Genomic DNA, 27,614 nt, shown 5'->3' on the forward strand with positions numbered 1-27,614 from the left:
GGCAGCAGAGCTATATTTCACCAGCGACTCTGCAAGTGACCCATCCACTTGCCATACCTTCTTGTTTTAAACGACTTGACTTAAAAAATCTGACTAAATCTAAAAATCTTTAGTCAAGATCTTCAAAGTTGTATGCTAACCCCATAAGAATAAAATCATTCAGTTAATTATGAATATTTATTATTAAAAAAATACGTAAAGTTTTAATAACGCATTTAAAATGAATTTAATTTGTGCAAAAAAACAACTTCTTCAGCATATCCAAAAAAAGCTTAATTTTCCAAATCCTCATAAATGTCTTTAATATACGAAATAAATTCGCGATGTTTGTCACCAAGCACCGTTGTGCGAGTCTGCGGCGGACGTCGAACCCGCATTGGTACAGTTAGGAACAGGCTGCCTTCCTGACGAACAAGATCCTATGATTGAAAGGAGAGATTTTTTATAGAAGCATAAGAAATAGAATTCCCGTAATTCTCAGTCTCAGGACGGAGTTTAGATAGTGAAGTTATACATACTAATTATTTATGTTGGACAGACTTGTTACTCTTGTATCTCTGGTAGACAGCAGTGCTACCAAACCCTCAATAAAAATTTGTGCTATTGGAAACAAGCGAAAATGTTTTATAAAGAATAAAATCAGGTTTAATTGATCTGCTTCTGATAACATAGGTCTTTTACTGATATATAGAGTATTCTAACCCCCTTATTCATAGACGTTATTTATCTAAGGACGGAGCATTGCTGTGATAACAAGTCTGAGTGCTGACGGCATGGCAGCCTTCACAGTGCGTAGACATAGGGCGGTTGTGATTGGCTAATATTGAGATATAATTTGAATCTAGTCGGCTGTCAGATAAAGTTGAACAAACAGCAAGCTGTCAGACAAACAAAGCTGAGAAACCGACTTGTTATCACAGCAATGCTCCGTCTTTAGATAAATAACGTTTATGAATACGGGCGTGAGTTTTTACACAGGGGATGACGCGGGCAAAAGCCAGTGTAACATAATTTTCCGCGTTGCTCGAATTGCTTCAATCTTTGCAGACAAATACGTCACGCAAATAAGCTTGATTATGAGTTGACGTGTTTCGCCTGACCTTAAATTAGAACCTGAAACCACAATAATCGAATTCTGCTAACTCATCTGTATGTGTAATTTTGACCTTGGGCGAATATTTTGTAAACAACTATTTTTAAACTCTGACATTTGGTTAATCCGTTTAAATTCAGTTTCAAGAGGCCGGCATAATTGTGTCGATTGAGCTAATTATCACGTCAGTCGATATTCAATTCGACACCACTCCACTTACCATCGGGATCAAAGGGGTTATAGTTGTGACTTTCATAATTGAGTGTAATGCTCTTCCTGATATTTCAATACTCTAGGTTTTATAGCTGTTTATGCGAAGTCGTCGTTTATTCGAAGTCGTAGCTTACCACCAGACGAGTTACTTGCTCGTACATCATTCAGTTCAATAAGGAAAATATGCCTACAATGCACTGGATTTAACCAGATCTTTTCATTAAATTTTATTGAGAAAACGCGATTAAACCGAATGTATGCTACAGTTATTTTTATCTTACAAATTGATATTACAAATGGTAGTTATTGGCATATCATATACAATTAAATATTGAAAGGACTTACTACCGTAAGCATTGCCTCAGTCAACTTTAGTGGTGCAGAGATAAACAAGGTAAGTGCATCAAAAAATCTGTTACTGTATAAAAATACAACAATAAATATAAAAAAAACATGTGTACTTACGTACGCACGTAAGAAGTTATACTTCGACGTAACCAGATAAAGATCTTTCTAAAAATATACTCTCATCATTTTTCCCTAACGCACCAAAAAAAGTATAACTTCAATAATATGACATACAGATATTAAAGAATTATAAATATATTAAATGTAGACATGAAATAAAAAAAAAATACGTAAAATGCATACTATAATGATTTAAGGAGGTATTCTTCTTTCGTCAGCAGGAAAATAAGGCTTTTTGTTTAGGTAAAATTTACTTCGACGGACCCGTAAGCAAAAGCTAGTGCAAAAAATAAAAGATATAAAATTTATCCCCAGGTTTATTTACCACTAAAAACTCACGATAAGATATGACTATAATTACATAAAAAATTATGTTTTTAAAAGCTTATTAAGTTTATCTCGGAGTTATTTTTTGCCGCGATGCCCTCTGCCTGCCTTATAGAACTAGTTCCATGCCGTCCTTGACAATGACAATAACCACTCGAGGTGCTATGCAAAGTGATCTAATTTCGTAAATGGATTAAAACGACCAACGATTCTATGAATTTAGGATAGTTTTTTTTTATTGCAGTCGTATGACGAGACGAGCATGCTTGTTTGAGTAAGCGATACGACCGCCATAAAAGGTAGACTATACAGATTTTATTTATTACAAATCTTTTATTTTTCAGCCAGTAAAAATTCATATTATGGATCAGTGGCGAATGGCGAAATTTTCGTATAGGGAATCCGATACTAAATATAGTAATAATAATCCCTCCTTGCCAAATTTCAAGAGGGTATCACACCGCCAAGTTCCTGACTCCAGGCTTCGACTGAGTAATTTTAAGATGGGAAAACCCAGTCACATTTACTTTTTTGGCCTGACCCTGGATACATATAGGTCTACAATTCGTTCTGATGATAATTAGGTTCTACAGAAATTCTACATAAAGGAAAGCTGGCAGGAATCGGGTCATATGGACCTTTCGCCACTGTTATGGATGCCATACTTGAACCTGGGGATCGGAAGAATAGTGATATCGGACTAGGCATTACCAGATGTCATCTAAATGCCCTTTGGTTTGGTTGCCTATGAATTTTTACGATCATACCAACTGATACCTGCTGTGGCCTGCTTCTGCGCACGTGAGACGGTTCTGAGGGTTCGAGAAAGCTTCCGAATTCGCCGGACTGAATTACAAAGTTTTTGCATAACACGGCGCTCGTTACCATGACACAAGATTTTAAGTCTCAAATAATAATATATATTAATTATTATGTCTTTCAAACCAGCACACAAAAGTGCATATATGCTGCTGTTTGGCGGTATAAATAGAACCCAGAGTTTGAAGGACGACGAAGCCAATCTATGTAAAAACTATGGATAACGTAGTTAGTTGTACGATTATTATCTCCGATTAAGTATATGTCAACTTACTTTTATAAAATTTGATGTACAATTGTTTTTTTTACTCCAAATAAATAGAATCGTGTGTCAATCAAACATCTTATGTGTCAAAATGACGAGCGCAGTGCCGCACCACGTAAGATTTTCTTTTGGATGGTGTTGCTACTAGGGCGGCCTTATCCCCTACCATAAGGCGGACAATATACCCGTCTCGTTTATCCAAGCAATAAAAATGCCCTCCAATTTATTTCACAGATTAAGTTATTCAAAATTGAACTCAAACGTAATAAATTAACTTACTTAACTCGTGAAAATTTGAAAGTAATCGAGAGCAGCGACCTCCAAAAACCGATTTCCGCGTCGCAGCCTTTGCAAACCTGTTCCCGGGTAAGTACTAAGGGGCTTCGGAAGCCTTAACCACACTTATAGGGAGTGGAGACTGGACGGCCTCGGACTTCGTGCACTTGGCTTGACAATACTGTGTAGGATCACGTTTTCCTTTTCTAGGGTAGATAGAGTTTAGCAACTTTCAAAGCGTGAAAAGATTGATGAAGGTGGAGGAAGCGAGAGAAGTATGCCAGAATCGTGCAAGTGGCAATCGAGTCTTTGCCTAACCTATAGGATAGAAGCGTGATTAAGTATGTAACTTTTGTCAGCTACCTTTTGTCCCGTGTAGTTGGAGCCTATGGTCATTTACTGGACAAAGTTCGGAACTTTTTGATAATAAAGAGCTCTCGCTCAGTAACCTATTACCGCGTCCCTCGTGCTCTCTGAATTTAAAATAAAAAACACACACATTACGTCATTATCTCCGAATTGATAGGCGGAGATGAGAGGTGCAAGCATGACACCTAATTTTCGCCATGTGCGTTCCGTTTCATAATGGCGGACGAGCTTGTTGCAATATCGGACACAAATTCAATGCTACAGGCTGATACTGAGCAGAAAAACCCAATACCACTGCACGAACGGGGATTCGAATCCGAGACTTCAGAGCGGTTTGGTCCCGCGCGACCAATGTAGCCACGTCATCGAAGCGGTCTGAATTTTAGAAGGGATTTTTTTTTAAATACGGGTCATGGCAATGTGGCCCTACTGCAAATGATGGTAAGTGTAGTGCAGTCCAATAGAATATCGATTGACGAGAGATGATTACTCTTCAACAGTGGACACAATTATGCCGGCCTGTTGCATCCAGATATACACAGGCTGACCCCGGAACGCGATATACATGGGCCACTATGACGGGTTTTAACCCCTTGTGTTCTGTAGTCGCTATCACAATAGAAAATATATCCTACCACCAAAAAATATAAAATCTGTAAAAAATTATGAACTACACTGAACATTATTAAATACAGTGAAATCCAAACATAATTTCGAAACGTTCGTATTGAGCGAATTACGTCCATTAAAAAAAAGCAACAAGTAATAAGCATAACACAATATCATTAAAATTGGTTCAGATTTTATCTCGAATGGTACCGTTGCGGGCGCGGCGTAATGAAGGGCCTGCGAAACGAAATCCAGTTCTCTCGCTTCCTGTAATTTTGTCCTGAGGGCACATTTATTATATCTTTTTTATTATTTTGAATGACAAGAACTTGCCGTTCGTAAGGTAAGCAATACGACCGCACATAAAGAGTAGACAAACCATTCAATACCTTGAATAAAGTTTGGTATTCCACTGTGTTTGTCATCCTGAGATATGAGATGTCTTATTATGTCCAATAGTAACACTGGCTACAAAGTATCTCCATTCTCTATAGAGATATTTACTTGAATGCAGCGATGGTGTAATTTTATTATTAAATTGCCTTACTGAGGTCTTGGGTTCGATCTCCATGTTGGGCAAATTTATTAGACTTATGCTCATAAATCAGCTCGAATTCTGGTATGTGGCATTGGGTCAATTATAACTGCTTACTGTAAGGTGTGATAGCTGTTTGTTCTCATTTAGCTATGTTAAAGTTAGTATAAAGGAATTCGCCATTATTAGTGGCAAGCGCTCTGAGGTCCTGGCTTCGAACCCCGGGTCGGACAAAGTGATATTTGGATTTTTCTGCTCGGTGTCAGCCTCGAGTCTGGAATTTGTCCCCAATATGGAGATAGGCTCGCCTTATCACATTATGGACGGAACACACTTGGCGAAAAGTGGGTGCGATTGCGCCTCTTTGCGTGATGTTGTATGTGTGTAGTGGTAAGCGCAGTGAGATACCACGTGTTTGCAATTCAAAGTTCGGGTGGTGTTTTTGTTTTTTTCAAATTCACTTTTGAGCGACAGTCGTGTGCTTACCGTCAGAGGGCCTTGCTTGTTTCCTCATCTGTATAAATATGTATCCGCCTTCGTTAATAGTCAAACTCCAAACGATATCGCTTGAGCACGAAAGTAATACTTTTATTCAGATAATGTTATCATACATTATTAAATATTGTGGTAATATATCGCGTTATATCATATCTTTGAGATGTTGGTGGAAGGCTATCTCAAGGCGCACCCGGCTGCTTATTGCACGGCGCCACATGTCCGCAACTGTAATTATTTTGTTTTCGTCTACCAATCCGCACTAGGCCAGCGTGGTGGACTAATTTCTAATCCCTCTCAGTGGTAGAGGAGGCCCGTGCCCAACAGTGGGACAGTGTATACAAAGCTGATATTATTATATAGCTGCTGTTAAACAACGGTTGCTGGAACTAACAATTATATTTCGGTTAAAATGACCACCTCCAAAACTCCGCCATATTGGCTTGTCTCGCAAAGCTCCTTTTGAAATCAGGTGAAGATAATATATACTTTTTTAAACTCTTAGCTTGACTGAGCAGAGATTTCACTTTAAACGACATGTCCAAACCCAATAACTTAGAACTGCAATCGTACCGCAATGAAACAATATTGAGAATAGGTTGGGTAGACTCTTGGAGGCAGTGCTTTATTTTTATAGAGCGCTGGCCCGTTTTAAAACGAATGTAAATATTTTTAAATGTCAAAGAGAATTTTAATTGTTGTTTTTATTGCCGACTCCGCCCGCTTGAAAGTATTCCCGGTATGAAAAACAGCCTATAGCGCTTAGGAGCAATATAGCTTCCTATTAGTGAAGAAAATAATAGTTCCTGAGGTTTGTGCGTTCAAATAAAACCTTCAGCTTTATATCAGTATATCTTCTACAATTGTGTGCGAACGTTTTATTTAATACAGGGAATATCTTCGGACACCTTTCGGACGGACTTCGGTAAAGGACATAGCCACCTTCGGATCAAACTTCAGGTTACTTCGGAAATTCATTGCCATTGGCTCCCGATGACGCGACAATAGCATTCAGCCAATAGGAGCGTGTTAGCTCTGTAGGTAATGCGCGAGCATTTAAAAAATCAAAGGGTATGAAGAAAATGGCGTGGTACACGATGCAATAGAAGCGTGTCATGTGTGTTACGGTGTTTATGTTGTTATTTTCTCTCGACGATTCGAAGACTTTGCAGCCTTCATAGTCAGTGGCGAACTGTTGGTCATCCGCAAGTGAAAATTACAATATCTACCTACATTTTATAGTTCTTCATTTTCTTATATATTTTTTTAGCTGTTAACGGTCTAGTCTATGTAGAATTAGCTCACAGTGTCTTGAAGTCTGGCAGCCGGTCTTTAGGGTTCCGATTTAATTAAATGTAGAACTGGATCCCAGGCTTGTGCATGAAGGCTGCAAAGTCTTCAAAAGGTTGGGAAAAATTATAATATAAATCACCGCGATAAAAACTGTAAATAGTTTTATTTTATGTATTTTTTTTGTGCAAGTTACATTTGTAATTGTACCTCTGCAAAAGTTCACTTTATTATACAGAATACTATATTCTTCACGAATTAAACTAATTGCGCATGATAACTGATGACTAATCAAGCAGGTGTTAATCGAACGGAGACGTAATCAAAGTGACTGGCATTGGATAACGTGTAAATTTTTATCATGCGTGTCATGAACTTATAGGCACAATATAAATTTATTTATTTATTCATTTTCTTAGGTCCACCAACGGTATTCACATTATTACATTATGTTATAGCTTAGAATAGTGTTACATTTAATTAATTGTGATGAGCTAAGTCTTAACAAGAACAAGCTGCTAACCCAATAAACATGTCATTCTTATTTTTTTTCTGACTTCATTAATATATATGCGACATTCTTTTGCGAGACTAAGTTTCATACATATTTAAACTCAGCACTTTTTTCTGTTTTTTTAACCTAGTTAAAATTTTTGGAAAAAAAATGTAGCTTAAGTCAATTACCCTTTCATTCGTCGATATCACTACATAGTATAAAACAAAGTCGCTTTCTCTGTCCCTCTGTCCCTTTGTATGCTTAAATCTTTAAAACTACGCAACAGATTTTGATGCGGTTTATTTTAATAGATAGTGATTCAAGAGGAAGGTTTATATGTATAATAACATCCATTAAATAGTGGAGAAATACTGTTATTTTGTTATGTTATACCCGTGCGTTTTTATATACAACGTTCACAGTTTTTCTGTAGCGTATTTAGTATCAGCATTGCACCCGTGCAAAGCCAGGGCGGGTCGCTAGTTAAGTATAAATTCGAAAGATTGTTAAATAGTTGTAAGAAGTAAACGCGGAAACCTCTGAACTGATGTGGACAAAAATTAGCACATGGTTAGTCCATTCCAGACTACCACGTAGCCTACTTTTTATCCCGGTAAATTGCTACCGTTGAAAATAATAAGTGCACAAATAAATCAAATTGACATTTGTATCTATGTAAGTAGCATTACTGAATAATGATTCAAAGGGTTCTATAATAACTAGCCTAATTGGTTTACCATATAACCTGATGACAGTACTGGGGTTTTCCAATTGCCATCAACACTTTTTGGTTATAATATGGGTATCATATTTCTGTTGTGGGTATTTTTACTTTAATAAAATCAAGTTTTATCCATTTGGACAAACATTTCGATTAATCTGTTTTTGCTGGTCGCCACTGTTTCCTAATTGTTGACCTTACATTCCCTGTTCATCCACAAGTGATAAACCATGAGTACTAACAGCTATGTAAGTAGTATCAATTCTTTTCACTGTTATATTGTCAGATTTTAAATTATTAGATGGATAACATTAATTTTCCCTAATTCATATAATTGAAGCAACCGACAAATATCAAGATGTTATCAATCTATTATAATAAAAATTTTGTAGCAGCGACTTTTATTTATTTTTCACTTAATATACAGGCGAATTTAATGCCATAGGCATTCTCTACCAGTTAACCTTAGGGTGGTGCAGAGACAACCATGGTAGGTGCATGAAAGGAAGGTGACATGACTTTCAGTTTCATAGTTCGGATAGTTTGATACTCAAGCGTATATGGAAATCGCAAGGTGGACTTTACACATCCCTACATACGTTTTATTATATTCGTAAACTAATAAATCCAATGAGTCGAAGCTATAAATTAAAAAATGTACGTAAACATTACCGCAATTATACGAGCGATAATAAATCTTTACCTGCCATGACTTTCGACGCGGTAGCATAGTGTAATTCGAAGTCTAATAGCATTTAGGTGGGATTATGTAATAAAAAAAAGAAAAAATCGTAAGTACCTATACCTGAGAAGTTCTCTATAGGAATTTTGAGAGCAAAATCTGTCAATCTGCACTAGGCCAGCGTGGTGGACTAAGGCCTAACCGCTCTCAGTAGTAGAGGAGGCCCGTGCCCAGCAGTGTGACAGTATATAATACAGGGCTGATGTTATTATTATAGACTCCACAATAATGTAGCCTGGCTTTCCTTATTTTTAAATCTTTACCAACTTATCTCGAGTTTTTTTAAGACAAGAACAGGTAATAAGTACTTTAAAAAATGCATTATATCTCTCCTCATTTAAATATATTCCACGCGCATAATCTGAATAAGATTAAGGCGATACCTCAAGGTCCATTTTCATACATTTTGTTTCGGCTTTAATCTGGGTAACTAAACAAGTATTGGCAAGTAAAGATTTTAAATTCACGTCTAGTTAGTGATTAGTTCTCGCAGTTGAAAGAAAAATGTAAAAATAATTAATAATCATGGATATTTCTGCCTTTAAAATTTCGTCATATTAAATTTTAAAGGCCGAAATATCCATGATTATTAATTATTTTTACGTTTTTCTTTCAACTGCGAGAACTAATCACTAACTAGACGTGAATTTAAAATCTTTACTTGCCAATACTTGTTTAGTTACCCAGATTAAAGCCGAAACAAAATGTATGAAAATGGACCTTGAGCTACCACCTTAAGTTCTAAGAATTCTTATTTTCCTTTTTGCATGCAATTAGTTCTCAACAATCAGACATAATAACATGTTTCGTTAATTACATTGGACGTACTTATTAAAATGTCGTAACATAAATTATAAATTTACAATATTAATTGTACACTAGAGTAATTGTATTATTGTATTGACGATCGACGGCTGGGCTATATATAATTGATGTTATGTCGGATAACCCATGTATCTTCTGCCAGTCTCCAATGTAAACCACAATATACTGCCACGAATTTGAAGTTATACATAAACCCATATTAAGGGCTTCGTTAATGAATGCCGCTCAGTTTCGCTCTGATATCAGCTGAGACGCTATCAAGTTAAAGCCAGCATCTTGAGTTGGTTGCTATTTAATAAGCATAACCATAACCTCCTCCTAGCCGAATTTCAACCACGGCGGCCAATCTCAACGGAGATCAGCCAGGTAAGCAGGAGATATTATAGTGCACAAGTGTGTGCGCAGTACACAGGTGCACTCTCTGTTCCTTCACTCTCATAGTACGGTGAGACGGCAATCCGACATGTGCCGGAGAGAGATCAGACGCAGGACCAACGGCTTTACGTGCATTCCGAGGCACGGGGGTAAATAAACAGATATCAACATCTCAAATGATAGCTCTAGTCGTCGTTAGTTGTCGTAAAAGACGACTAAAAGGGGGCTATCAGGGGTCATGACCGCGTAGCGTTGAATACGCGGCTTCTTTCGACATATGGTGCCGAAAGAAGGGGACCTCTAAGCCCCAAAAGAGATGAGAAAAAGGGGAGTCCGACATAACCATTCTTCATCTCTCCACGTTCAAGAATGGCATATCATGGATTTTTACTGCGGGAAAAAAAAATACGGCTTATGACGAATTTTGACAGCTGTTTTGTTTATTGAACGCTGACTTAGCTGAGAATAACCTGTTAAATAACAGCTTGAGCTTTGTTTACTAAATAGTTCAATACGTTAAGGATATCTTTGAAAATTTACTCAATAGTTAGTTTGATTTATTTATACTGTCTGAAGTGTTGCTGACTTAGAAATTAGACTCGTAGCATGACCATACATTCTAGTCCTAGGATGTATGGCTGATATTACGTGGTTGAAAAGTTCAGTTCAGTGTCAGCCCGGAGCATGGAAATGTGCTCGGTAAATTTTTACTAATTTAATTTGATAAACATTTACCTATTTAATTTCACGTAGCAGTTCTCGAGCAAAGAAGTAAAAAAATACACAAGATTATATTCTATAAATTACATGCACTCTACGTTTCCTTGATTAAATTTATAATTAAATGATTAAACAAACAAATAATTTATAAATATCATAGACGATGATTTATAATATCCACGATGAAGTCCCTTTTACAGGAAAATCCTTGGAAACCTTTCCGTGTTTTCAAATCATTAAGACACTCGTAAATAAATTAAAATTATGATGAATGATTAATTTACTTTAAGAGCTTTATTTCATTTCTGGCGGACAATATTGTTTAGCACGACCTAGATAAATAGGTTAATTGAGTTATTTTTATATATCAGTAATACAATCTCCCTTTCGCTTTTATAAAATTATTAGCTTTTGCTTGCGTTAGAAAGTTATTCCATATTTAGTTTTCCGTGATGAGTCATACTTTAAATTCGCCCCGGATAGCAACTTTAACCGTTTACGCAGCACACGCAACGGAAACTCTCAAGAGTAATAAATTTTCCCCGGTTTTGCAACATTTTTCATTACTGCTTCGCTCCTAATTGTCATAGCCTGATGATATATAGCCTATAGCCTTCCACAGATAAAGGGCTATCCAATATTAAAAGAATTTTTCAGTTCCAACCAGTAGTTCCCGAGATTAGTGCGTTCAAACAAACAAACTCTTCAGTATAGATATAGATAAAAATAGTATAGATCTATATAATAGTATAGATATATAATAGTATAATAAGCTCCATAAACTCTTATTACATTCAAGCGCAGCAAGAGAATATATACTTGTTTCAAGGGCAGAGGTGAGCAACAATTATTCACTTAACTGTTTAACAACATTTACAACTCAAAAGTGACCGTTGTTTTATTCAAATAACAACTGGACTTTTATCAACACTAGCAGCATATCATTTAAACTCCATCTAACGGATTTTTTTTTGAATAAATAATGATTATAGATATGCAAAGGCAGTGAATTAGAACTCACTTGATTACGACATCTGTTACAATTATCCTAAACTACTTACCCATCATTCAAAAACATAAATGTATACACACTGAAGACAAACAATATAGAGGGCGCTATAAGCAAAAATACTACTGTTTAAGTTTATCGCTGACTCATTGAATTTAAGACTAAAGATGCCTGTAATATGTGCTGGATGTCACATGAAAATTCCAAACAGAAAATTCATTGCCTGCTATCACTGCAAATCTACATATGACTTGCAGTGCGGTAATATCACAGATAAAAGTTTAACTTGATGACCGCTGAAACCAGAGCCACTTGGAAGTGTCACAACTGCCGCAACAATCAATCCAAAATTATGGACATTCCTACACCTGTACGCAACGGGCAAACTGCAATAACGAACACACACGATTCATCTAACTCCCTATATAACACTTCTGATATTAAAAATACATCCAAAACTAAAAACTCCACGCCGCAGGAACACCACAACTCACCTCCTGGAAGCATTTATGTGACCGAGGATGCCATGAGAGACTTATTCGACCATTTTAAGACCGACATTTGCAAAATTATCAAACAAACCGTCACTGAAGTTGTTGCAAGTAAGTTCATTGACATATCCCAGCAGATTAACGAATTTAAAGAATCCTTGTCTTTCTTCAACGATAAGTTCGAGTCGGTTATGACCAATTTACGAGAGAGTACTGCAACTATTGATAGATTACAATCTGACAATGCTGAATTAAAATCAACCGTCAAAGATCTCTCAGTCAGATTAAATTTAGCTGAACAGCACCTTCGCGATAGTAATGTGGAACTGCATGGCATTCCGGAACACCGTGGGGAGAATTTAGTTAACTGCCTCACTCAGCTGTGCACTACAGTAGGCGCTGCTGTTACTGAAAACGATTTTACGCAAGTCACCCGCGTAGCCAAATTGGACAAAGATAGTACAAGACCCCGAACAGTCATCGCCAAACTCCGTACTCCACGTCAGCGTGACATTCTACTAGCTGCGGTTTATAATTTCAACAAGAAGAATCCAGAAAGTAAACTAAATTCCCAAAATTTAGGCATCGGTGGCAAAATTTTTCCAGTGTTTGTAGCTGAGCATCTTACACCATCTAACAAATCTCTACATGCTGAAGCAAGAAAAAAAGCTAAAGAGTCAAATTATAAATATGTATGGGTCAGGAATGGTCGCATTTATGTTCGTAAGGACGATACATGTCAGGCGTTGCTTATTCGTAGCACTGAAAGCATAAAGCTTATAAAGTAATTTAGCTGATTCAACTTGTTTACCAATATTCTCGGCAAATGTTGTTGTATTTTTATTTTGATAACATTCACAATATATTACCAAAACATACGGGGTATGAGGACAAAGACTGATGAGCTCTATAATAATATTCTCTTATGTTCCTATGATGTGATCGTATTTACTGAAACCTGGCTTAATGCGAATGTGTATAATAACGAATTTATAGATGCTAGGTATATCGTATATCGCCGGGATCGCCTCTGCAATGTATCTAGTGTTACAAACAATGCCAAATCCAACTGTGTTCCTAAGCGTGATGGTGGAGGTGTTCTTATCGCAGTATCACGTGACATAGAATCTTGTAGACTTTCTAACCATGAATCTGCCTGTGAGGATCTGTGGGTATTGTTGAATATCAAATTAAACAATGTGTTTAAAAAAATTGCTCTATGTGCGGTTTATCTGCCATCTCCACCAATCTTGGATACTCAAACAATATTTATTAATAGCTTGAGTGATGTTTTTAATTATTTTAACGATGTAATTATAATGGGTGATTTTAATCTTGGTCGCATGCAGTGGAGTAGGGATGAGGATGCTGGATGTATGATACCTTATAATTTTAACAGTAAAATGGAATGCGATCTTATTGATTGCATTGCGTCAAACGAGCTGCAACAATACAATCATATAACTAACAGTAATGGTAGGATACTCGACTTGATTCTAAGCACAATACGTGATGGCAAGGTAGATAGACCACTGCAACCTCTCAGCAGACTTGACGAGCATCACCCACATGTTTTGTATAGTATTACAAATACTAGGGCAACAAGTCTACACGACAAGTATAAAGCTAAATATAATTACTTTAAAGCAGATTATGATTCTATTGTAGACGCGTTAAGGATCACGGATTGGCATTTTGAATTTTCGGGCTGTAGTACAGTGGATGAAATGGTATCAAGATTTTACAAGATAGTTAGGGATATTATTCAGAAATATGTCCCAATGCACTCCATTAGAAAGGCGAAATTTCCGCCATGGTTTACGTATTCATTAATTAGAATGCTTGCTGAAAAAAACAAATGTAGGTCAAGATATCGTAAATATGAAAACCCTCGCGATAAAATTGAATATGAACTGATTCGTGCTAGATGTCATAAACTGATAAATCAATGCTACATTGATTACAAGCTCCGAATTGAATTAGCTATAGCTAAAGATCCTAAATTATTTTGGCAATTTGTGAAACATAAGCGCGGAAACAATAACTCCTACCCTTCGCGGATGCACCTGAACGATACCTGGGCTGAAAGCGGATCCGATACTGCCAATCTGTTTGCGTCACACTTCTCTTCTATATACTCCCACAACGGCCATACAGATTCAAACATCTTGGATAGCGCAGGCTTAATTACTGACTGTGTTCCGTCTATTATAAAATTTAGTACCAAAGATGTTTTTCAAAAATTAAAACAGCTAAATGTGAACAAAGGCGCTGGACCTGACTCCATTCCACCGATATTTTTTAAACGTAGTGCATCTGGTTTAGCTATACCTGTTACTGTTATTTACAATTATTCACTGGAGAAGGGTACTTTTCCCACCGAATGGAAAAAAGCGCTAATCATTCCAATATTTAAAAAGGGAATTCAGGACGATATAAAAAATTATAGACCCATTGCAATTTTATCTTGTCTTTCAAAATTGTTTGAATCGCTGTTGCAGCCAATACTCGCTCGTCACTTTGAAAAATACCTATCGCCCCACCAACATGGCTTTAGGCAAGGTCGATCAATACAAACGAACTTAACTTGTTTTGTCTCTGATTTGTCCCAAGAAATAGACAAGGGTCACCAAGTCGATGCTATATACACAGACTTTAACAGTGCTTTTGATAAAGTAAACCACTCACGCTTGGTTAAAAAACTGTCCACTTACGGTGTATTTGGATCATTGTTGTCTTGGTTTCGTTCCTATTTGTACATGCGTCCAATGGTGGTTGTTGTCAAAGGTTACGCGTCTCATGAGTATACTGCTGAATCTGGTGTACCTCAGGGCTCGCATTTGGGCCCCCTTCTATTTATAGTGTATGTCAACGATATTACCTCTTACATTCGTCACTGTAATTATGCACTTTTTGCTGACGATCTTAAAATTTATAAAACAATAAAGACACACAATGACACTGAACTGATCCAGTCAGATCTTGATAACATCAAGTCATGGTGTGACACTAATTGTATGGTATTAAATTCGACCAAATGTTCCTATAATCGGTACACAAAAAAAACGCATCCAATATTGTCATCTTACAACATTAGCAACGAACAACTAGTGATAACCTCTGAAATGCGAGATCTTGGTGTTATTCTCGACAGCAAATTAAAATTCACGTGTCACATCTCTCAGGTTGTTAATGCTGCGTCACAGATGTTAGCGTTTGTAAAGAGAAACGCAAAGACATTTCACCCTTCAACAAAGATTTTATTGTTTAATTCCTTGGTTCGTAGCCGCTTAGAATTCGCTAGTGTTGTTTGGAATCCATTTTATTCAGTGCATTCCCAACGCATAGAATCTGTACAACGTGCATTCACGAGACACTTAGCGTTCACCTCACAAGGTATCTCACACCGATGTCCTTATGAAGATCGTCTCGCTTTCTTTAATATGACTTCTTTACGAAATAGACGGAGGCAGCATGATCTTGTATTTTTGTACAGATGTCTCAATGGGTTTTCTCGGTGTGAGCACTTATTGGAGCGCTTTGGGTTATCAATACCACATCGGCTCCCCAGGCAGCCGCGAACAGAACTCTTCCACCTACTACAAAGCCGAACAAACATTGGATATCATTCGCCCATACGTAGGATTTCCGCTACCTATAATGAAGTTTGTACAAAAGTGCCAGATATTGATATATTTTTCGATTCCCTTAATAGATTTATAAAAAAATGTAGAAGTTCTTTTTAATGGCATGTTATAACATTTATATTATATTGTATTCCTCAGTTATTCGCGGTTAAGCTAAGTATGCAATTTTCTCAAGCAATGTTGTGTACATCTTTAATTGGTACATGTATTAGTTATTAAGCCTGTGTAAAGTGTATTAGACTGTTGAATATATGTACTGTTGATGTTCCTATTATAGTAAATAAATAAATAAATAAATAGATATAGATAAAAATCCCTTTTTTATAATTCGACAAAATAACCTATTGTTAGCAGATCTTGACCATTCTTGAAATAAAGATAAAATACTTATTCTTAGTCATAAACTGTATTCTTAATAACTAGATACATCACTGGCGAAAGGTGAAATATTCCAAAAGAGAACCCGACACTACATATAAGCACTACAAATGTTCATAAATGCAGTCTGCAAATCGCTCTAGTGATTCTAAGTATATAAAAAACAAAAGAGAAGCCGGCAGAAATCGGGTTATATCGATTCTTCGCCACTGAGATGCATAGATCCCTGCGTCGACATATCGTGATGATTCCTTTCTTTTGAATGCACGCCTGTCCGTTGGCCGCTATCGGCTGTCATCGTGTTGCCAACTAACTTATTTATTTATGCCTATTTGTTTATTTTTAATTACAATATTTTCCAAATAAAAAGGAATATTAATTTAGAATTATTGTAAAATGTGAAAATTGCCAACACTATTGATATAGAATAACGAACACCTTGTGTACGGTGGTCGCTATCTGGGCGTATATAAAATATATCCTACTAGCAGAAGTGGGTAGGTGAGTGCCGGATTTATATTTTTTATGAGTGTACGCCTCTTTATTTCCGCCGTCCCATGTAGATAGGTTTATGTATGTATCTAAGTTTCTAAAATACTTAATAATTGTGCATTTGTTTGTTTTATGGAAGGCACTAAAGTTAAATAAACGAATGATTAATTAAATCGAGTGAGCGTCCTCTGAACTCCGCCGCCCCTAACAGGCAGCTGTTCATAGGTCGTGGCTTATACGGCCTATTTACAAATCCAGGCCTGGTATAGGTGAGATCGTGAGTTACCTGTTGTACAACTACGTCTAGAGGCTGTCCCGTCTGCAGTTCCTCCGAGGGGCGTCGCGTCGGCCGCACCGCGTACTCCCGCTCTCCGATAACCTGCAATCAAGATATTATTGTCAATAAAATTTAACAAGGTACTTGACGTTTGAATACAAATTCTTAATGGCGTTTCTTTTTACAGTTGTGTACTAAATTAGTTATAATATGATAGTCAATTATAAATTTGACGAAAATGTTACAAGTATGGGATAAGTACAAAGTTGAAAAGTAATATTTGTAACACGAATATATAATAATTTTACATGGTTTTATAGGCTGAATGCAAGCAGCCTTCGATAGGTCCGTCTTGAAATCTTTGGGGGAGACCTATGTTCAGCAGTCGACTTTATCTGGCTGATTATGATGATGATGATAGGGTAAGTATATATATTTGGGAATAAATAATCATAAAAGTATTGCCATTTTTTTAATAATTACTTTAAAAATAATTATTCTTAAACATTGCTATTTATTGATTCGTACTTCAATCTGCCGTAATATTTTCTAAAATATCAATGATCCTCAGAAAAACTCTATTACAAAGTTAAGACTGAAAAAATCTACTTCGCATTCCATAACTTGTTAGCGTACAACAATATTACAATCCATTCGCAACTTCACAAACAAACAACAAATAAACACATGGTTATTTTTGAACATCAACTAACCTTCGCGAACTTGCATAAACAAAACATTGACGCGATGTTCACACATGCACCTTGACGTAAACCAGTAACTTTTTTTATACATATAAATGAAACGAGCAAGCAGCTCTTCTGGTAGTAACATTATTGTCCATTAAGGAGACTCCCTTAACAAATCGACCTTGAGTAATTCGTGCCATACTTGACGGCGCATGCAGTACGAGAGATATGTGACTACGAATAATCTCTTTAAAAAACCAATTAACTGAAGCAGCATATAAGTGTGTAGAAAAAAACTAAAATGATTATAAATTAAGGACTTAATATGTATATTAGTTATAGCATCGTATTAGTGTTAACTGCAATTGATGTTATAATTTCGTCTAATAAATAAATAAATAAATTAAAATTTTGGTCTATTTTTGACTATGACGATAAAGTCGATTGGAAGAGAATGGCTTTTTACTGCTATAACCAGGAGTTTGACGTAAGTTTTTTTTTACTACACCCGACTTTCGAGTGTTCGCTTCACAGCCAGTTTCAATAATCGAACACAATCCCGATCAATCCGATTTCGAGAATGAAACAATCAAAATAACTCATTGTAAGCACGTCAAAAAAAAATTATTGGTCCATTTTTAAGATAGATCGAAAAAAGTGTTTATGCTATTTCAGTAATACTAGAATGTCGAAATGACCCTGTAGACCTCAGTATGTAAAATGTTTAATTAACTATATCCCCTAAAGAGAAGACAGACTGCTGTCGTTAGAAAATAAGATTTATATATAAACTTTAATTCCTTAATTGTATTTCTGTGTTCTTGATCGCAAAAACTAATCGAATTGTAAATCGATAAAAGGGTTTATTAATTAACAAAAAAAGGAAGATAGACTTTAAAGGAGTATTAAAATAAAACAATTCGTTCCATTTAAAACTAATACGCGTTGTAATTATCGTGTTTATTATTAAAGTATATAAAAAGACAAAACGAAATGGACATTTTATAATTGGAAATCGTTTTAAGTAACGGGTAACAAAAAATATAAACGAAAATTGAAATACGATGAGAACTTAATTCCGACATTGTAGAATTCTTAATGAAAAATATATTTAAAATTCTTATAGAATTTGTAATTAAGACTGTTTCGGTAGGCACGCATCAAAAAGTGGCTTACAACCTGTTACGTCTCTGCTATCTCCGAAGGGGTAGGCAGAGACGCAACAGGTGAGACGTGAATGCAGTGCCGGATTTATATTTTTTATGAGTGTAGGCCACTTTATTTCCGCCGCAGCATGTAAGTAGGTTCATGTATGTATGTATGTAGGTTCCTAAAATACTTAATAATTTTCCATTTGTTTGTATTGTGGAAGGCACTAAAGTTAAATAAACGAATGATTAATTAAATCGAGTGAGCGTCCTCTGAAATCTGCCGCCCCTATTTACAAATCCAGGACTACGTGAGTGTGTTTGTTTAATTTAAACAAACTTTATTTAATTATCATAGTCTTCCAAAAAGTTAATGATATTACCAAAAGCCTTCCTCCCCTTCCTCCTTCAGGCACCACTTCTCTCAAAAACGAAGTCCAATGCTGATCCACCAATATTTTATAACACCCGGATATTACGAAACAGATTTAGAACTTACAACAGCCTTCGAAGTGTGTCATTGGGATATTTTTTCAACAAACAATTTGATAGACACTTTAAAATATTGAGGTTTTGATTGCGTTGAGTTGTTTGATAAGCTCTCGATTATATTTAGTCGAATAAACATGGCCAGGCAATACTAAACTGTCTATTCATGGGGATATTTAATAGCGTATTATAAATCACATAACAATAAAATGACGTGCATATAAACAAGATTCGTCAGTAATCCGTTAATTGTTCATCAAACACTACAGTTATTTTGAGCTTTAACATTGAAATATGACGTTGATTGGTAGGGAAAAGGTAACTATTACTGACATATTTGTAGCGACAATTCTGATGTAATAGTTATGGAACCAATTTTACTTGTAAACGTTATTTGTATCCGTTAATGTTTTTCATATTAGACATCTCAATACAGCATATTTTACGCTATTCTTCTAATGGCCATGGGTCTCTCCTACTATGCGGATCATAGTCCACGATGCTGGCGGTTGACAAACTTCATATACCTTCAAAATTTTTTATGAATTGTTGGTTATGGAAGCGAACGATAATTAACACAAAATTACACTTCGAAAAGTTAGATGTGTGTATATTAGTTTTGAACTTAAAACCTTCGTCACGCCAATCAGTTCGACTCTAAACTAGGCTATTTTTGCTAAAATAGTCCACCGCATTCGCATCATTGAACGAGTCCCTCCTAACCGAATTTCCGTCGCAGCGGCCAATCTTAACGGAGATCAGTCTATATGCAGAAGATTTATAATGTACAAGTGTGTGCGCAGTACACAGGTGCACTCTCTGTTCCTTCACTCTCATAGTTCGGTGAGACGGCAATCCGACATGACCGGAGAGAGATTAGGTGCAGGACCAACAACTTACGGGCTTTCCGAGGCACTGGGTATCACACCGTCAACTTCCCAACTCCGAACTGCGACTGAGTAATTCTTAAGTAGGGAATACCCAGTCACAATTGTTTAGGCTCGACCCGGAATTCGAACCCTCAGCGCGGCAGTCGTATTCGTACCGTGTGCGCATTACAACTGCGCCACCAAGGCAGTCAAAACCATGATTACTGTCGCTAACAGGTGCCTTTACCCTAGACCATAATTGTCCAATTTACACGTGCGTGAATATTATCAGATGTTTCTGCGGTTCATTACGAAAGCCCTTCACCGACTGGATTTGTAAGGTTTTGTTACTTAAGTATTTACAATGTTTATTTTGTACTAGGAAGTAGGTTGTACGTACGGAAAAGTTAACTCTGTGATCATGTGAATATTCGCTTGGGCAGATATGACTGTTAAATTCCGCCAACAAGCATCATTTGCGCTTCAAATAGCAACAGAGAGTCGACGACATTTTTCAAGCACATTGCAAAAATAATTTTGGGTAGTTTTTGGAGCGCCTGTCTAGGAACCAATTTGGGGATCTAATCCTGGGCAAATTGTGTTATATAAAGACATAAATGTCCCAACGTATGAATCAAAACTGGACAACTCAATTCCCAGCCATATACACAGCCATTATGCCAATGAGGTGATGTAAATAAAACTACGTAAAATATACGTTATTTCATAGTATGTGTTAATTTTATCCGTTGCACACTTCAACAGAAAATATATAAATCACATTATGATTTACGTTATGTGCGCGTTGTTTATCGCCCCTACAGAGCGCGATCCGCGCGGTTCTAATTTCAAACTGGGTTGCATTGTTTCCCACCAATCAGAACGCGCACTGATTAGGCAGTCCGACGGTTCAACCAATCAGCTAACTGTTGTTGTTTTAAACCAACATGGCGGACTACTGCTTACTGTTACGGGGTAGCGTGCAATAAAATTATTATTTTTCGGTATTCTTTTGTCGATTTTAACTGTTAAACAAGAAATGAAGTTATTCTCTGTCCTATTTTTTTAAGAATTACGTATTACATTGCTTAATCTTAATATACACAAAAACTTTGAGCTAAAAATAACAACCAATATAAGTAGAATATTGCGTGTGAGGTTAGAATTTGTTTATGCAAACGTCCTAAAGTGGTGGGCTGTATTAAATATCCATCAAGCTTTAGTGGAGGTTATTCTGATAGTTATTTTTTTTTGTTCGGTTATTTTTATTTATAAACTGGTTGATTCCTAGAATATTTATTCATATTTCTTTAGTCATCGTTTTTTCTGAACACGTTAATGTGACAACATTGGATTTAGTTACGTACAATATAATTTAAATATACATAAAATATATTGCGTTTCTCGACAGTCTTTATAATTATGCCGGCCTGTTAATTTAGGCTCTTTAGGGAAGTTTTCACCATGTGACAATATACGATATATTTCCAGAAATGGTAACCCACACTACCATATTTTTGTTCATAATACATATTAGACGCCATTATTTTAAACTAACGATTAATTTCTACTCAAACAATAATTACGCAAATTAAGTTAAGACCAATGTTTTTCTTGAAAATGCTTTACATCACAATCGTTAAATGGAAATTAAAACCTCCAATTTAATTGTAGTCGTGTGCGTATGGAACATAATAGGTCTTTGAAATTAATAATGCTGTAATTAATATTCTCAATTTGGTTAATTACACATGAATATGGTCTTTAGATAATATTCTCGCATATAATAAATATACCTATAATTAATTTTGAGTCCACGTGGAATCCACGTCACTTACATTTTGAAAAAAAAAAAACGATATTTATTACGGAGGTGAACAAAGTTGCACTTATGTTACGTCAAAACTATGTATAAGAATATTATTATTATTTCTAAATAACAATTAAAATTATTTATTAATCAACGGACGTTCTAAATTAGGAGCAAAATTTATAAGGAATACAAGGTGCAAACCAAAGTAGCAAGCTCGAGATGGCAGGTACTTACTTAAAAGTAATTTATTTGATAAAGTTATTATGGTTTACTCAAATTAAGAAAATATCTTTACTATAACTAAAGGGTTGTTTATCTGTAAAATAAATATTTTTGTTATAAATATATTGGATTGACATTGCATGACTTTGAAGGAATGGCTGACCCGACAGATGACGGCGTGGAAGTAATTACATTTGAATTTCATATATTTTATACTTATTACTGAATATCATCGCTGAGTCTAAATTTGCTAGTTATATAATAGATATAACCAGTCGTTAACATATATGGAACATCTCAAGCTACTATGTTGTTTATGACGCGTAAATATACTGTGTGATTAGCAATAATTTATTAATAACTTGCAGTTTTTATTTGCTATAATTTTAAATCTAGTTTTGAATTTCGAATCTATTATTTGCGTCATAATAATGGTGACTACGAAATAACGACAATGACGTTAAAATAATAAATTTAAATGTAGAACACTTTCATATTTCTTTTTTAGAAAACAGACAGTTTTTATTTAACACATCCAACAAAAGTTTCTAATATGTCCATTAAATATTTATGTAAAGCGTTGAACAACAGTTTTTGCGTTAATGTTTACGACATTCGTTGGCGGGCGATTTTTGTACATTGTATGTAAAGTGGGGAACGGGTCGCGGCACGCATTGCGCATGCGGCTGCGGTCAGATGTCAGCGACAATGGCGGGAAAACAGCAGGGCTGCCGACATGATAAATATTTCTGGCTATATAATTTTTTTTTATATTGTTACTATTGAACATACATATCTATAAAATTATGCGAGATGTAAAATATGATTATTACCTAATATTACAATAAGCGAGTATATCTTTGGAAATACCTAATATCGACCTTATTTAAATATTACTAAAGGTTAAATATTTATGCTTACTTTCATAAAAATACGTATTATCTATGGTTACTCGAATAATAAGGTTCAAACTCTCAACCTTTTTATATTCGCATAAAGTGAAGTTTATGTTAAATCATCTTTGTCTATGGCCAATAGTGATTACGGCACATGCCAATTATCGAACAATTACATGAAAAATTTATTACACACATGTGTATGTTAAATGATTATTATGTATAAATTCATTAATTACCTCACCATTTTCAACATTTGTGGCCATAAAATTGTTTGTATAGCGTCCAATGTAAAGATTCTGCAATAATATGAATAAATTCTGATTAGTCATTACGAGGTCGCGTAATGCTTACGTCATAGAATGCATTTTGTATGTATATACTGGATATATCTATAAAGCTGTTGCTCTGGTATTGAAGTTAGTGTAAATGCTTGAGTCGAAATGAGTCCCACGTTTTAAAACATAACGCCTTAAATTAGAACTTCCTAAACTTAACTAATATTTTGAATGTGAGTATTTTTTGTCAAGCCCAAACAGGTGATAATTTTATTGAATTGAGGTTAGAAAAAACAATGGCGGAAGCTATCACATTAGTTAACTCAATGAGAAACAGGTTTGACCAGACGAAGCAATTTAGAACGTAAAGTATGTTTATTTTGCTAATTAGGTCTTTTTTAATATTGCGTGAAGTGTTTTATGATGACTTATAAAATTGAATACCTTTTAACTATGTACCTATATAACTACATATTGTAGACTTTATTATCACAACAGTGTTAGCTTCAGGTTTTGGGAGTAGATATTCTAACGCACTAGTGGCTAATCGTGAAATTTTCCGAAAGAGAACCCGATACAACATATTGGTTATATGCATAAATGCGGTCTGCAATTCGTTCTGATGATAATTAGATTCTACAGAAATGCTACATAAAGGGAGGCTGGCAGGAATCGGATCATATGCACCGTTCGCCACTTCAACATACGTCTTAACAAAAAGTTTCTTAAATAACATATAAAAAAAAAATCTCTTCTTTTAAATGTTTAGTTTAATTTAATAACAATTAAATAAACTCAATACTGACACCCCTACAAAGTAGATTATGCGGCGTCATTCAGTGTCTTTAATTAGACTTGTATATATACAGCGAATACTCGGTCTTTTTAGGAGTTTTGTACGTATACACTTATAACAAAGAGTTCTAAGATTATAGAGCGGACTTTGGGAAGATTGTCATACTAAAATTATGCGCTTGTGTATTACTCAATCTACCGTGAAATAGCAAAACATCAATGTAGAATACTTTATTATTATTATTATTATAGCCTCTTTATTCCATAATAAATTATTTATAAAACATTAATGTTAAATTATAATTACTAATTACATAATATTTGCATGCATAAAGATTTAATATTAAACAATTCCAATTTAAAAATTAATTTTCCTAATTCTATATTTATGGACCCCTCAGTGGGTAAAGGCCTCCTCCATTTTGTTCCATGTTTCCCTATCTTTTGCTTTTGTGATCCAGTTTTCTCCAGCTATTCTTTTTATTTCATCAATCCATTTTTCTCTTGGTCTACCTCTCATCCTTTTATTTGTTGGTCCTTGCCAAGTAGTTACTCTCTGTGTCCATTTTTCCTTGTCCATGCGAGCAATATGACCCGCCCATTTCCATTTTAATTTTTGAGAATGTTCCAAAGCATCTATTACTTTAGTTGTTTTTCGTATTTCTGAGTTTCTTTTCCTGTGTTTTCTTTGTATATTCAGTAAACTCCTTTCCATTGCTCTTTGGCATACTTGTATTTTGTTTTTAGTGAAGTTATTATATATCCATGTTTGGCAGCCATACGTAAGACACGGTAGTAAACATGAGTCCATTATTTTTTTCTTAAGTTTTATAGGAAGTTTTGATTTTAGGGCTTCTTTATTGCTCCAGAATTTATTCCAGGTTATATTAACTCGTCTTTTAACCTCGTCTTCATGTCTTGTCTTTAAAAAAGATACTTGTTGTCCTAGGTAAACATAACTCTGAACGTATTCTAGTGTATTGTTAGTAACAGTTATTGGTAAAGTTTGGTGGTTCGTCATAACTTTAGTCTTTATAGCGTTTAATTGTAGGCCGATGTTATTGCTTACCTCATTTAATTCAGTAATCATTATTTGTAATTGAGATGCTGTTTCAGAGAAGAGTATGATGTCATCCGCAAATCGAAGATTACTCAGGAGTTTTCCTTTTATATTAATTCCTTTTCTTTCCCAGTTTAGAGTTTTCATTATACTTTGGAGAATACTTTATATTCTTTCCATATCATAACTTGCACGTTTTTGAAGTGAATATTTTGTGAACATATATTATGTTTGTATTAATATCTAAGGACGCTGTGACATCTTGTCATACTGACATTTCAAATAAGACAGCGACTTAATAATAATAATAATATCAGCCCTGTATTATATACTTGCCAACTGCTGAGTAGGGGCCTCCTCTACTATTGAGAGGGATTAGGCCTTAGTCCACCACGCTGGCCTAGTGCGGAGTGGTAGACTTCACACAACTTCAATTCTCAGATGTGCAGGTTTCCACACGATGTTTTCCTTCACCGTTAAAGCGAACGATAAATTCACAAAGAATACACGCATGATTTTTTAGAAAAGTCAGATGTGTGTGCCCTTGGTATTTGAACCTGTGGACATTTATCTTAGCAGTCCTTTCCACACCCAACTAGGCTATCGCGCTATGACAGAGACAAGACAGCGACTTACCAATTGGTAATAACTTTAGGGTCAAAAATTGCCCCTGTTGTCCGGCCTATAACTAATTATATAGTTTAATATCTTTGACTTATAACTAGGTGTTCTTCTTGCTCTTTACCTACGTGCTAGACCTTTCTTGAAGTAAAAGTCCATCTAATAGATCTATCTATATTGCAAATTCAATCAAAATCTGTCCAGCTATTTACAAACTTACAAACATTGACGTATGTTCTATAGACACGAACGTCCATGTAAACTATTTGTTCAAAATCCGAACTAAAATGGCAACCAAAACGTCACTGTTATAACCTATTTATTCACTTAAACAACAAATAATTTTGCTTATTTGACTAATATTTTTTATTCAAATCCAGGTTAACACTTAGACTCGAGTTCTAATATCATGAGCGCCACTCAGTACACAACCGCAAGCTGTAAATATTGACCATACTAAAGTCACTTTGAATGGATTGCAGTACAATTCAGTTGAACACAGTGAATGCTCGGAACGTCAAATCTAGTACGTAGTTCATACATATCGATTCTTACAAACATGAAAACATCTTAAACTCTCTCATTACAGCTAGATATAAGTAATCGTTAGCTACTTATGTTTTTACAATCAGTTGCGCTGTTTCCAAAAATATCCATGTCAGAATTTTGTATGAAACGTTGCCAAATTTGCTATTGTTTTTTTGTGTTCGTTTGGTGGCGTGGGAAACGGCTATTGTGTTGTCATATATTCTGATAGTTCGAGGACGCTTGTTCAGGTCGAAATGTCTGTTTCATGTAAGAGGATGGAGACGTTGTTTTGTGGTGTATAGCGATTAGTATTAGGAAAGAGCCGGCAAACAAAAACAACGTACAATAATCCCCCACCTTGCAGTGAGATCTGGTTTTATATTCTGTTTTATTATTTTTGAATATTTATGGTATGTAATGACGTTTGAAACCAAATACTAATTTCTGAGATCGCCAGGTCATGTCGATAGTATTTTTAGTTAATTCGAGTGGAAAAATATTTTTGTGCCCTGTAGGAAGTTAAGTTTCCAAAACATATTTTTAAATAGACGTTTTTTTCTCAATCTATGGAATAAAAAGTAGCCTGTAACACTCATGAATAACGTAACTTCCTATTAGTGAAAGAATTTTCAAAATAGGTTCAGTAAGTTCCAGAGATTATCCCTACAAACCCACATGCAAACTATTCTTCTTTATAATGTTGGTATAGCTATGCAATATACCTATCCAGCAATTTTAATACCCATGTGATTGACTTCAACAATAATAAATCTGGTAAAATCAATTTTGCTCCTTTCACTCTCGATTCATTTTCACATTACACAATGACGCATTTATACCCGAAGTGGTATGCAGAGGCGCAACCAGGGCACCCACTTTTCGCCAAGTGTGTTCCGTCCCATCATGTGATAGGGGGAGAGCTCCGGACTAATACTGAGTAGAAATATCAAATATCAATTTGCCCGACCCGAGATTCGAACCCAGGACCTCAGACCGCAGTAGTATTGCGCAGGCAGTACCAGTACGCCATCGAGACAGTCTCATTTTCACATTACACTGAAACATATTTGTCCTTAGACGACACTCTATCTGAACCCTAATTCACTTACCATCGGCTGCACTGAGTCACTTTAGTATATCCGTTAAAAATACATCTTTTAATATTGCAACCGGTTTTACTACGATAATGTACCATTATTTATATCTTATTCAAAGCGGGAAAACCCCGTGTAGAAGTCCAGGTAAGTGGGTGTAGTCGCGTGTCTGCCGACCGC

General features: G+C 35.5%; 1 protein-coding gene across 1 annotated transcript in view; it reads right to left on the reverse strand.

Annotated features, from left to right (window-relative positions):
• Positions 1-27,614, reverse strand: part of LOC115443018 (RNA-binding protein fusilli) — a 173,842-nt gene that overhangs the window by 71,396 nt on the left and 74,832 nt on the right. The window contains 1 exon segment of the mRNA XM_037441051.1: positions 16,942-17,034. Within this exon segment, the coding sequence (XP_037296948.1) occupies positions 16,942-17,034 (93 nt within the window).

This window comes from Manduca sexta, chromosome 4, assembly GCF_014839805.1.
Source record: "Manduca sexta isolate Smith_Timp_Sample1 chromosome 4, JHU_Msex_v1.0, whole genome shotgun sequence".
In the NCBI taxonomy this organism is placed as follows: Eukaryota; Metazoa; Arthropoda; class Insecta; order Lepidoptera; family Sphingidae; genus Manduca; species Manduca sexta.